The sequence below is a fragment of the Rhinoderma darwinii genome, chromosome 12, assembly GCF_050947455.1.
Source record: "Rhinoderma darwinii isolate aRhiDar2 chromosome 12, aRhiDar2.hap1, whole genome shotgun sequence".
NCBI classification, from domain to species: Eukaryota; Metazoa; Chordata; class Amphibia; order Anura; family Rhinodermatidae; genus Rhinoderma; species Rhinoderma darwinii.
Window position 1 is genome coordinate 82511050 of NC_134698.1, and position 12903 is coordinate 82523952.

Sequence of the window (12903 nt, forward strand, 5' to 3'; positions counted from 1 at the left end):
ATTACTTATCCTGTACTGATCCTGAGTTACATCCTGTATTATACTCCAGAGCTGCACTCACTATTCTGCTGGTGGAGTCACTGTGTATATACATTACATTACTTATCCTGTACTGATCCTGAGTTACATCCTGTATTATACTCCAGAGCTGCACTCACTATTCTGCTGGTGGAGTAACTGTGTACATACATTACATTACTTATCCTGTACTGATCCTGAGTTACATCTTGTATTATACTCCAGAGCTGCACTCACTATTCTGCTGGTGGAGTCACTGTGTACATACATTACATTACTTATCCTGTACTGATCCTGAGTTACATCCTGTATTATACTCCAGAGCTGCACTAACTATTCTGCTGGTGGAGTCACTGTGTACATACATTACTTATCCTGTACTGATCCTGAGTTACATGCTGTATTATACTCCAGAGCTGCATTCACTATTCTGCTGGTGGAGTCACTGTGTACATACATTACTTATCCTGTACTGATCCTGAGTTACATGCTGTATTATACCCCAGAGCTGTACTCACTATTCTGCTGGTGGAGTCACTGTGTACATACATTACTGATCCTGAGTTATATCCTGTATTATACTCCAGAGCTGCACTCACTATTCTGCTGGTGGAGTCACTGTGTACATACATTACATTACTTATCCTGTACTGATCCTGAGTTATATCCTGTATTATACTCCAGAGCTGCACTCCCTATTCTGCTGGTGGTGTCACTGTGTACATACATTACATTACTGATCCTAAGTTACATCCTGTATTATACCCCAGAGCCGCACTCACTATTCTGCTGGTGGAGTCACTGTGTACATACATTACATTACTTATCCTGTACTGATCCTGAGTTACATCCTGTATTATACTCCAGAGCTGCACTCACTATTCTGCTGGTGGAGTCACTGTGTATATACATTACATTACTTATCCTGTACTGATCTTGAGTTACATCCTGTATTATACTCCAGAGCTGCATTCACTATTCTGCTGGTGGAGTCACTGTGTACATACATTACTTATCCTGTACTGATCCTGAGTTACATGCTGTATTATACCCCAGAGCTGTACTCACTATTCTGCTGGTGGAGTCACTGTGTACATACATTACTGATCCTGAGTTATATCCTGTATTATACTCCAGAGCTGCACTCACTATTCTGCTGGTGGAGTCACTGTGTACATACATTACATTACTTATCCTGTACTGATCCTGAGTTATATCCTGTATTATACTCCAGAGCTGCACTCCCTATTCTGCTGGTGGTGTCACTGTGTACATACATTACATTACTGATCCTGAGTTACATCCTGTATTATACCCCAGAGCCGCACTCACTATTCTGCTGGTGGAGTCACTGTGTACATACATTACATTACTTATCCTGTACTGATCCTGAGTTACATCCTGTATTATACTCCAGAGCTGCACTCACTATTCTGCTGGTGGAGTCACTGTGTACATACATTACATTACTTATCCTGTACTGATCCTGAGTTACATCCTGTATTATACTCCAGAGCTGCACTCACTATTCTGCTGGTGGAGTCACTGTGTACATACATTACATTACTTATCCTGTACTGATCCTGAGTTACATCTTGTATTATACTCCAGAGCTGCACTCACTATTCTGCTGGTGGAGTAACTGTGTACATACATTACATTACTTATCCTGTACTGATCCTGAGTTACATCCTGTATTATACTCCAGAGCTGCACTAACTATTCTGCTGGTGGAGTCACTGTGTACATACATTACTTATCCTGTACTGATCCTGAGTTACATGCTGTATTATACTCCAGAGCTGCATTCACTATTCTGCTGGTGGAGTCACTGTGTACATACATTACTTATCCTGTACTGATCCTGAGTTACATGCTGTATTATACCCCAGAGCTGTACTCACTATTCTGCTGGTGGAGTCACTGTGTACATACATTACTGATCCTGTACTGATCCTGAGTTATATCCTGTATTATACTCCAGAGCTGCACTCACTATTCTGCTGGTGGAGTCACTGTGTACATACATTACATTACTTATCCTGTACTGATCCTGAGTTACATCCTGTATTATACTCCAGAGCTGCACTCACTATTCTGCTGGTGGAGTCACTGTGTACATACATTACTTATCCTGTACTGATCCTGAGTTATATCCTGTATTATACTCCAGAGCTGCACTCACTATTCTGCTGGTGGAGTCACTGTGTACATACATTACTTATCCTGTACTGATCCTGAGTTACATCCTGTATTATACTCCAGAGCTGCACTCACTATTCTGCTTCTGGTGGAGTCTCTGTGTACATGCGTGACCTATATGAAGAGGTGGATGTACACAGGCAGTCGAGCGTGCCAGTTACGAATTCCCGCCTTGTGGTGTGGACCTGAGTTTGGTTCCTATAGTTTGCTCTGTATATATTGAATTCGGGGTGACGAGCCCTCGCACAGTAATGGAGTTTTCAAAACCCCCATTTTTTTTTTTTTTGTGTTGTGGGGGGCACGGTCCATAGAAGCAGCAGGGGGTTATACGGAGGAGGCTCTTGGCGGTGACTGATATAAGACATTAATTATCTTGGAAGTAACGAGCATTACGTACTCTCCCAGGAATGTGCGAAGTCCCAGGTCGCAGTAATCTCATCTCTTACCCATTGAATTCCTCCTAATCCCCCCTCCCATAATCCACATTCATGGTTTCTTCTTTTTCTATAGGTGAAAACCGTGGGGCCGTGCGGTAACGAGAACGAGAGTAAAGTGGCGATGTACATGGATCTAGTAGACGGCGTGTTCCTCAACAAGATGATGCTCCAGATGTGAGTATATCAGGTGACAGGGATATAATCTATAAAACAATGCAGTACGTGAGCTATACAAATGTAGCAGAGCCGAACTGGTCACTTGGATATTTGTAGGTGCTTTATGTGCGAATTGTGAAAACGTAATTTCTTTTTAGATCACCGCTATCTATTCCGGTATTGATTGAGGCCTACACAGAGGCGCGAGGCACAGTATTCACGCCTCATTTACAGATAACTAATCCCTATATAGAATACACTACATTCACGCTCTGCAGATGAATGTCGATTTTTCATCACGAAAACTGCAAAGCGACTTCTCGACCACTTCCTTTCCAGCTCAGAGTCAGTCGTGCGTGTGAAGGGGACGTGTTACAGCTTAACTGGTACAAGAATAAATGTTCAGATGAAATCATCCTGAGAATAATGCGAGTCTTACTCCACTATGACTGTATAGTTCATTTACGCTCCTCCTTGTTACTATGTCAGTCTTCACTGCACTTCTGGCATTCTATTCCTAAACACATGGAGGGTAGCGATACCTACTGACCCCTAGCAGGCAGGTATTTTTCATGTTCCTCTATGGGCTCATGTTAAAGTAAAGCCCCACCGCTGAACAACAGAGAGCAAAAATAAAATCCTGTTGCCTCCTGGAAACCATCAACAAGCTGCTGTTGCCGGATTTGTTATTCTGCGACCACTTCCCGGCCAAGTGTTCAGTAGCGGGACCCCCACATATCCCCTGCAACGCGGCTCATTAACGCATGAAAACCCAGAAGCATTAAGCCTTGTCTGTAACCTTAAATGGCGCCCATTGAAATGACCTGCTTGTTGGTGGTTTCTAGGAGAAGTAAACAAATAAAAGGTGAAGTGTTGGCTTTGCAGATGAACAGAATCGATGCCCAGGGTCGGGCAATATAGACCGGGTACCTAAAATCATAAAAAACTCAACAATTGCTCTACGTTTCTGTTGATTGGGGGTTGTGCTGAATTTTTGGTGGCCTGTAGGTTTACCTTTTAATGAACGATTTCTTATATTTTAGGGAATCGCATAGAAGGCAATTCCCTAATATTTACTTATTTTCGGACTTGATGCTTTTACAATAGTGGAGGCTTCCAATCATCGAGCGGCAGCGGCAAAATCAATCTGATCCAAGCAGGAACTATAGGGGGTGCAGAGGTCGCACCAGGCCGTAGTGGCCTTGGGGACCTGAGCCATATAAGAGGAGAGCGTGCTGTACGGGGGTGCAGAGGCAGCAGGTGGTGTCTGAGGGGCCCATAGGTTCTTCTGCCACATGAGAAGACTCCAGTTTTATACATGGCGGGTGGCGGCCCTGTTACAGGTTTGGGGCCCGGGAGCTCTGGACTGTCCAGACCGGGGATGTAGCTCGGAGATCAGGACCCCATACATTGTCCTTACTATGGAGGATTTGTGCTCTATGACCTCTGGACTGAGCAGCTGTCACCGCCGGCCCCCGGATTACGTCCTTCTTTCTCTGTCCCCCTGTTATGGACAAGGGGAATAGTTGACGAAGCTGTTGCGATACGTGCCGGGTCCTTACACGAGCGGTGGACAGCTGAGCGCTATACTTACATGTGCCCGACACCTGAGAAGCTGCCCCTATAATCAGCTAGTTATAGGATTTACAGTCAGAGGCCGAGACATTCACAGCTGTGTAACCCAAGACTGTGCGGACGACCCAGCCACAAACTGCAAAGTCTGTACTGGACGCCTGCAGCGAAGCCGGAATCGCATACATAGCAATTCCATAACACCGTGTAGTTATTAATATCGATCCCTTCAACCGTAGGAGAGTTCTGATAACCCTGCAGAGCTGTGGACGGTGCCGGTGCTTACCCCTGACCAGCAGGATATAGATGGAAACCAACAGAACTGTAAATGCAGCTTTGGATGTGACTGGAGCATAAGGAAAAATGTATTCAAATTAGTGCTGTTATGTGTACCCCCTCCCCCATTGTGTGAGTTATAGTCCTGCTGTTCCCGTATGTGGCGTTCGACCCTCTTAGGGGTGACTACAACCTCTACACCCCTAGGGCGCCATCCGCTTGGGTCACACCAATAGAAATAGTTTTATAAATGACTTCTATTGGAGTGTGACTTGCGCAAATTGAGCCAAAGTGTCCAGTGCAGAACTTAGAGGACGTCGTCGTCCTGTCGCATGATGTCTGATTCAGTGATGTCTCTCTCCCCGCACAGTGACCCGCGACCGTCTAATCAGCGAATCAACAATCATGTCAAGAACGACGTCAACCTGCGGATTCAGAATCTCACTATACTGGTGCGGCACATCAAGAACTACTACCAGGTACGAGGAGGATGATGATGGTTTCCTGTTCAGATACAGACAGGAAATACTTGTGTGATTAACCTCTTATGTGCTGGTACCAATTGGGACGCCTGCTTTGCCTTTAATCCTTCATTCTCTGCATTGATCCTGATTAAAAGTTTTTTGTTTTTTTTAAGGGGGGAACCAAATAAAAAATCATTACTCCCCTATAAAATCTTGCGCCGCTGCTTTGGTGGTCCCTGCTGGTCCCTGTTTTGCTGTCGGCAATGACACGCCGTACATGCGAGCACCACCGCTGAGGCCAGTGATTGGCTGCAGTGGTCACGTGGATGTATGTCGCCGCCATTTTTTGCGGATGCGACCGTGTGTGTGCGGTTAACCATTTCACGATATCACCCTCCTTTAGCTGCTGAAATTCGATGAGTCGCTCCCTGATGTGACTGGGATTGTCCCAGACCTTTAGGCTAAATGCACACGTTGCAGAATTTTGTGCACAAAATCCGTATCCAAACCGCAGGGAAAATCCACATCTAATAGTTTGGGTGGTTTTTTTATGCGTTTTTAGGTGCGGTATTTACGTTTTTAGGCAGATATAGATTCCTTTTTTTATGCTGTAGATTTTGGTGCGTTTTCTTTTAAAACTAGTCAGATAGGTCAAATGCTCGCAATTCCAATTACGTGGGGATTTTCTGCACGTATTATCCGCAGTGTAATCCAGTACCGGCAAAGAAAATGAGATTCCGAGAAATCTCATAACGTTGCGGGTTTTTTCTGCACGGAAATTGACCTGCGTCCTGTCAATCCATCTTACAATCCGCAAGCGGAAAACGCACCAAAATCTGCCGCATAAAAACACCTATTTCCGCATCAAAATCTAAAAACGCATTAAAAACCCGCAGTTTTAGGTGTGGAATTTACCTGCGGTTTTGACGCAGATTTTCTGCACCATATTCCGCATGTGTACACGTAGCCTTAGGATGGCGTTTAAAAACATGACATTTTCTAGTAAAATACGCATTTTGTTGATTTTTTTTTTTAAGTAAAACCCGACATTCACAAAACTCCATTCTGTCTCCGTGATGTGATGTTACGACCCGTCACCAAATGTTGAAACATTGTAACTTTTATATCACCAACTGTGACTTTGTGTCTTGTCCTGCGACGCGTAATATCGGTTTGGATAACTTTAGCACTTTTTTTTATTTTATTTTTTTACATCATTCTAATGGTTTTCATTCATGTTTTGTGTTCCCATAATCTTCTCTTGTCCGGTTACACGCGGCGCCCCCCATGAACTGGCAGCAGCTGTGCCCGTGTGACTGTTTACTTCCCGAATTGAACGTTTCCATATTGTTAATAGGTATTTTGTGAGAAAGCAATAACAGGAACGTGGTGCGGCGGGCGCTTCCTGCTCCGTGGTTTTCCTTAATAACAAGTGATTGTGGAGAGATCATTGTATATTTTGGGGCTCCCCCTGCAGTGCATTGTATATTTTGGGGCTCCCCAGCGGTGCATTGTATAAGGGCTGTAATATCACATGATGGAGGTCACTTCTAAACACACGAGAAGTAATACCCCAAACGTCTCCATTGTCTGATGATTGTGCCACAGGAAGGGGGGGGGGGCACTTATTTATTTGTAAACTTTCTTTGGCCTCGGGCTGCAGTCGTTCAACTCCCATTGAGATTTTTGCAAGGAAGAATATACCAGAAAACTGTCCTGTAGTGACGCCTCGTGCCGCCTCCGAGAATTTGTTGCTTTTAGACGATGGCAATACGGACGCAACCACGAGAATAATGACCCTAACGAAGAGCATGATGGGTATGGCGCTCGTATGAAACCGGCCTCATCCTCTTCATCCATCCTTACATGATAGAAAGTTGCACAACAACTTTTCAATATATTTTGTGTTTCACTTCCTTGCTGGTTTCAAGATCTCTGAAGAATGTTCCCATTCACTGACTGCAAGCAGACTCATCCTGATCGTTTTCTCCTAACAAGTCCATGGTTTGCTAGAAGAGGGAGCTCTGATGCACTGTTAACAATCCTGCACCTATGGGAGTTGGACTAGATCAGGATGGGTAACCTAGAATCTGTCCTTTCACTGACAGCAAGCAGAGAACTGAAATATGTGAAATTGTGTACAACTGGGATTTTTTTCTGATTATTGGGGAAATTCACAGATGTCCGTGGTATAACGACAGTTGCGCCATTTTTAATTATGTTTTGCGGCAAGATTCTCAATGGGACGTGACTTAACGCTTAATGGTTGCGCAAAATTGTTGACTATTTTCAGATCAGAATATCGGTGTATATGTATGGCGGCCGCGAGGTGACTTAAAAGTGTCTGGTATGTTGTGATTCACGCCGATCGTATAATGTAGCCTGCGCCATTTTTAGGAGTCTGAGTCTCGTTGTCACGACTCTGGATAAATCGCTGCGTCTCCGGTGTAACCTCCGCTGTCCCCGGGTGATGGCAGAAGCTGCTTCTCCTGCTCACGCCGGTAATTGATGGCGGTAACGATGTGTCGATGATTCTATTTACAGGATCCGAGCGAAGAAAGTCGGAATTATTTAGTGACATTGTGGTTTGTGGGTAAACAGTGAGAACAAAGCCGCAGTGGGACGTCCCGGCGCGTTGCGTTGCTGCAGTCACGCTCGCCTTGTGTGTTCTATCTCGTCCTGAACGTTCCCACCTGTGACAATGACCCCTCCCCGCCGCGGGATTAATGCGTCTCCTCTGTAAATCCACCGAATTGTTTATTATTTTTGTCACCATGGCGATAAGCTCATCATTACTTTATCTGCGTCTCGTTATGTGTACTGAAGCATCTGCAACAGATGAAATATTAATTAAAGGGACACTAACCCTAAAGTCTGTCTTCTCCCAATTATAGTACGGTTGACTGTAATTGTTCCCTGTTATCAGCCTCTTCAGACTTGGGAAAGACAACGAAACGAAACCTCAATTAAAAGCAAATTAATCTTCCCTCTCTCCATGTGATCAGGGCCGGATTATAAGAGGGGCAAATGGGGCAATTGCACCAGGACGTCAGATGACTTGCACCACCCCGATCTCTATCTCCACCAGGTGCCGCCAACACAACCAGTATTCAATGCACTAAAGGCACAGAACAAGGGGAACCAACTTGTCTAACAACCCTGCGCTTCTATTTGGGCCCCGTGGGGCAGTTATTTTAGGGCCCAATAGGATACTTGTTTGGGCCCTGTAAGGGCAGTGTTTTTATTGGGCCCTCTCTGGCACTGTTTGGGCCCCTGTAGGGTAACGCCTTGTTTACCATAGGTCCCATATAACGTTCTACCCAGGAGCCCCTAATCGTTGGGGGAACCACACAGTAAATGTTCGCTGCAACTTTGTAGGTGAGCTAAAGTTTTACAAAGTGCCCATTGACATCCGTATTCACGGGCGGTCCTCCGGAGCAGACAGCGCAGGACCTAGATCTCTAGCGAATTATATGACTGAACGGTTCTAGGTAATTGCTTTGTGTGACTGGCCCTTTAAGGGAGGCTCTGTAATATCTTCTTAGAATCTCCTCTGTTTCAGTCCAGCCATGCTTAGAGGTTCATCCTCCTCCTCCTCCTCCTCATTGTAGTAAACACTACAGGGGTCCCCGGAGACACCTTCTCTGTACAGTCCCTGGGGAGGGGGGTTGTCAGGAGGCTCAGAAGCTTCGTTAGGGCAATTAACCCTTTTGTTCCAAAAAGTAGAAGTGGAATATACAATCTTAGTCAGAGGCGGTGTGTTCTGTGCACAGATGGAGCAGACTTTACTGTACAGAAGGATGTACCCTGGTCATTAATTCATACAGCAAATCTAATGTGCGTCCTGTTCTTCATTATGTCGATAGGTGTTGTGTGCTACAGGTTGCAATATAGCCTACTCCATCTGTAGTTCTAACCTAGCACTTGCTTATAGAATCTTTTCTTGTGCTGATCGCTGTTCACTGCTTCGTGGAAACCTTGTGGCTACACTGTAGACGGCCAAGGAGGGGATCCCTGTGCTTTGCCTGAATTAAGTCACTTTGTAATAAAAAAAACAAAAAAACCCTTGTTTCTCTTTTGTTCTGTTTTCCAAATACAGCCTGCAGTGTAAAGAATGGAGGTTTATATTTTGGTCGCCATAGCTACATCCAGTCATGTGTAGATCCTGAATGCCTATGATACTTGGCGATGTGTCGTCTCTCCAATCACGAGTGTTACGTGCGTTTGAATTTTTTTCTTCGTTTATTTTTTCTATCATGTAGGGAAAAACTTTTTTTTAGATGAAAACGATCTTCAATCTGCGGTTATCATGTGACTCACATTCCTATCGGAGTTTGCGGGGAGTTAATGGGGGGGGGTCCTCTTTGTCTTGATCCTATGGGATTATCTGTCAGGTCAGTCAGACAATTGGAGCTCGGTCTGTGAACATTTACACATGACTGAGTCCTGGAAGTTTCATGTTCCTCAACTGGTGGAGCAGCATATGGTGGTGCGGTGCAGATGTTCAGGACTGTTTTTGTTTTGTTCAAGTTGTAACAGACGATGGATCTTTGACTTGTAATGTCAGTGGTTTCCCCCACGTGTGTAGGACCAGGGCTCCCAGTGGTCTACGTGGACTACCCGGTTTCTGCTGGAGGTGAAAGTCAAATGAATCCTAATATCGAGGAGATCGTGAAAGGAGAATCTGGCCGAATAAACACGCGCCGTCCGCCAGGTGACTCCGAGCAGCACTTAAAGGGGAATACCGTCCGCAGATCTGTCAATCACGACCTGCTTGCTGTGCTGCTTCCTCCGCGTCGATCACCAGCGACTTCTCGTCCTTCATTGAATCGTTGCCCAGAAATAAAGGAATTCTGGTATTTCGAATACTCAGCAAATCCAGGGGAGTCGACTTCCCTCTTATTTCCTCTTGGGCCGCGAGTTCCACGTTTATTCACCGCAGATACAATGTTTTCTGATTGTAGCAAAGTAAATGATCTGCCCGTTCATCTGATTGGGAGGAAATCGCTGAATACAGAAAAGTCCAAATCCAACGTATCACAAATTCTTCAATGTCCCCTGTGGCCTCCTGTACGGGCCGCTGCCATCTTGCCTGCAGAATAGCTAGAAGTTAGCGGGTCAGATGTCTCTGGATTGGTTGGTCCCATGCCCCCTCACCCCTGACCACATTGGGCAGAAGGACTTGATGTTTGTTTGCCACATACCCACCCATGATGTCAGAGGGGGTCCCTGCACAGGATTTCACCTTTTCATTAAAATAAGGGATTCCACCAATAAAACAAGGGCCCTTTCTTTACATTGGCCCCACAGCTACGGCATTCGCTGCCTCTATGGAACTTTAGCCCTTATTCAGACCGTGAAAATACAGCAGCCGTATTACGTCCGGGAAACTACGTAATGGGCCCATTTTTTTTATTTATTTTTTTGAATCCATATTGTTCCATAAACATGCCCGCGATAGGGGTGTCTGTCATATCCGTTGTTTTTTTTTTACATCCATACGTATTCTCAGAAATCATCAAGAATAAAATACTGTCTTGTCCCAACTGTAATCCTGATCTGAACCGCATGTTTTTTCTTCACCATATCAGAAAGGTGGTTATTTTGGCTCTCCATTGACTCCTATGGGCAATTCCTGGCTGCAAATTGTCACCTGATGTTTTTTTTCGTTTTTTTCCCGTGGAGTTCGCATGTCTTCGTGCAAAAAAAAATAATGAATTAAACCATTTACTCTCGTGGGGTCAGTGTGCAGACAGTACTGCGCTGGTTGTAGACTGAGATACAACACGGACAAAAAAAATGGCGTGAATAAGGCGCTTTGTCCCACTGACCTGTAGTTCGAGCTTCCATAGTCTGGACAGGGGACAGCAATGCGGTTATTGGCTGCACTGTATTCACAGGTGAAACTTATTATTTATTTTTTTAACATGATTCATCTGTAAAAACTGCGCAACCGATAACCGCAACGCAAAACTGCAGCAATTTGCGGTAAAATGTGAGCGTGTGCCCCAGCCTTTAATGCCACTGATCCCAGGTCACAGGCGATTTGACCTTTCATTGCTCAGAAATGGCAGATTTTACTGTAATGTGAATTTTTAATGTGTCCCTTTAAGAAAGCCTCTCCTCCCATCGACGGATCTTTCATGTAAATTGGAGGAAGCCGGGGTCACCGGGGTTAATGCTGAATTCTATCAAATCCAGCTGTGTTTGCTGAGGACTCAGACGGGCAGCGGCCCCCGGGGGCCCATCTATTATTAATATTGATCCACATTTGCTGATTACTTCTGTGCTGGAGTCATTAATTAGTCCCAGTGATTACAGATGGATTGTGAGGTTGCAGCTGCTCTGTCACCTCCGCCTCGCGCGCACTGTATGGCCTGTGGTTACGGCGTCGCCTGTTGCTATGGACTGCACGTACTCGGGCCGCGCTCCTGTCCTCGGTGTAATTGCAGCCTGTGCCTGGTAAACAATGGTCGTCCTCGTTCCTCTCCACGTCCGTCTAATAATTACACGTGATCATTCGGAGTGGGTGGGACGTGTAGTGTCGCCGCCAAGTACACAGATTAATGGCCCCGGGGTCCCTATAGAAACTGCTGTGTATTGTACACACTCTGGGTGAAGTGTCTCCGCATTAGTCTCATTATGTTATTAAGTCTTGCAGCAGAAATTCTTGGTGGATTGTTCATTGTAAATTACACAACATCTCACTCCAACTGCGGCTGATCCAGTAGTACTATAGATATAATAGAGCTGGTGTAACGTATATCCTGTACACCACGCTGATTAATCCATTCGATTTATTAGAGAATCGCTCAGGTAACAATTCCCTGCAGCGATGATTCCAGAGCGGAGAATTCTTCATCCAGGATTTTTGTTTTTGTGTATGAATTTGTGTTGTGGTTTCCAGAAGTCGTAGAAGGAGAACGGTCTAATAGGGAAAGTGCGGTCACTTCCTCTAATTTATCGCTCAATAATCCGGCGCAGAACTGTCTGATAATCCGGAATGTAGAGGCTTCTCTGATCAGTGACGGCAGCAGGTCTTCTAGTTCCGCTGTGGCCGTCGTTCTCCAGGGTCTCCACTCTTTGGGTACGTTTACACGCGGAGTCAAAAACTGATGAAAATTACGAAGCCTCTGATTTTCGGCTGTTTTTGAAGCTGAAATGTTTTTGAGGTTTTTTTTTTGGAGCTGTTTTTCCATTGACGCAATGAAAAACGGCTCAAGAAGTGACCTGCTGCTTTTTCCGCTGCATTTTTTTAAAACAGCGGCGTAAAACAACACCCCGTCCTGAACCAAACGCCATTTCAATGGGCAGATGTTTGTAGGCGTTCAGCTACCGTTTTTTTTTTCAGGCGTATTTTGAGGCGTTTACGCCCCGAAATATACATGTAGACTTTGCGTGTGAACATACCCTCACAGGCAGGTTTTATATACTCGTGTCTGACCATTTGATAATCCAGAATGTCTGATAAACGGCATCGGTCAGGTCCTGTATATGCCGGACAGATGATGGGTGATGCGAAAATAGAATTGACAGAAAGAGATGCTATAATTGTATAAATGTCGGATTGATGTCTTTATCTGACCGATCCGGCAAGTCACAAAGAGGCGGAGCCACCGAATAATCGCACAAGATCCGCAGCAGAAAGTAACACGTCTCCTATCTCACCAGAGCAACTTCCTAGCAAAAGCAACTGCTGTATCTAATACTATCATGTGTGATACTGTCTGCTGAGCCGCTGTATCTAATCCAATCATGTGATACTGTCTGCTGAGCCG

At 45.0% G+C, this 12903-nt stretch overlaps 1 protein-coding gene across 5 annotated transcripts in view; it reads left to right on the top strand.

Annotated features, from left to right (window-relative positions):
- The window catches only part of CCDC88C (coiled-coil domain containing 88C), a 61588-nt gene that overhangs the window by 3894 nt on the left and 44791 nt on the right, over positions 1-12903 (top strand). For all 5 annotated transcript variants that reach the window (XM_075844330.1, XM_075844331.1, XM_075844332.1 and 2 more), the window contains exons 2-3: positions 2731-2831; positions 5032-5140. In XM_075844330.1, the coding sequence (XP_075700445.1) occupies positions 2731-2831; positions 5032-5140 (210 nt within the window). The remainder of the gene's footprint in view (positions 1-2730; positions 2832-5031; positions 5141-12903) is intronic.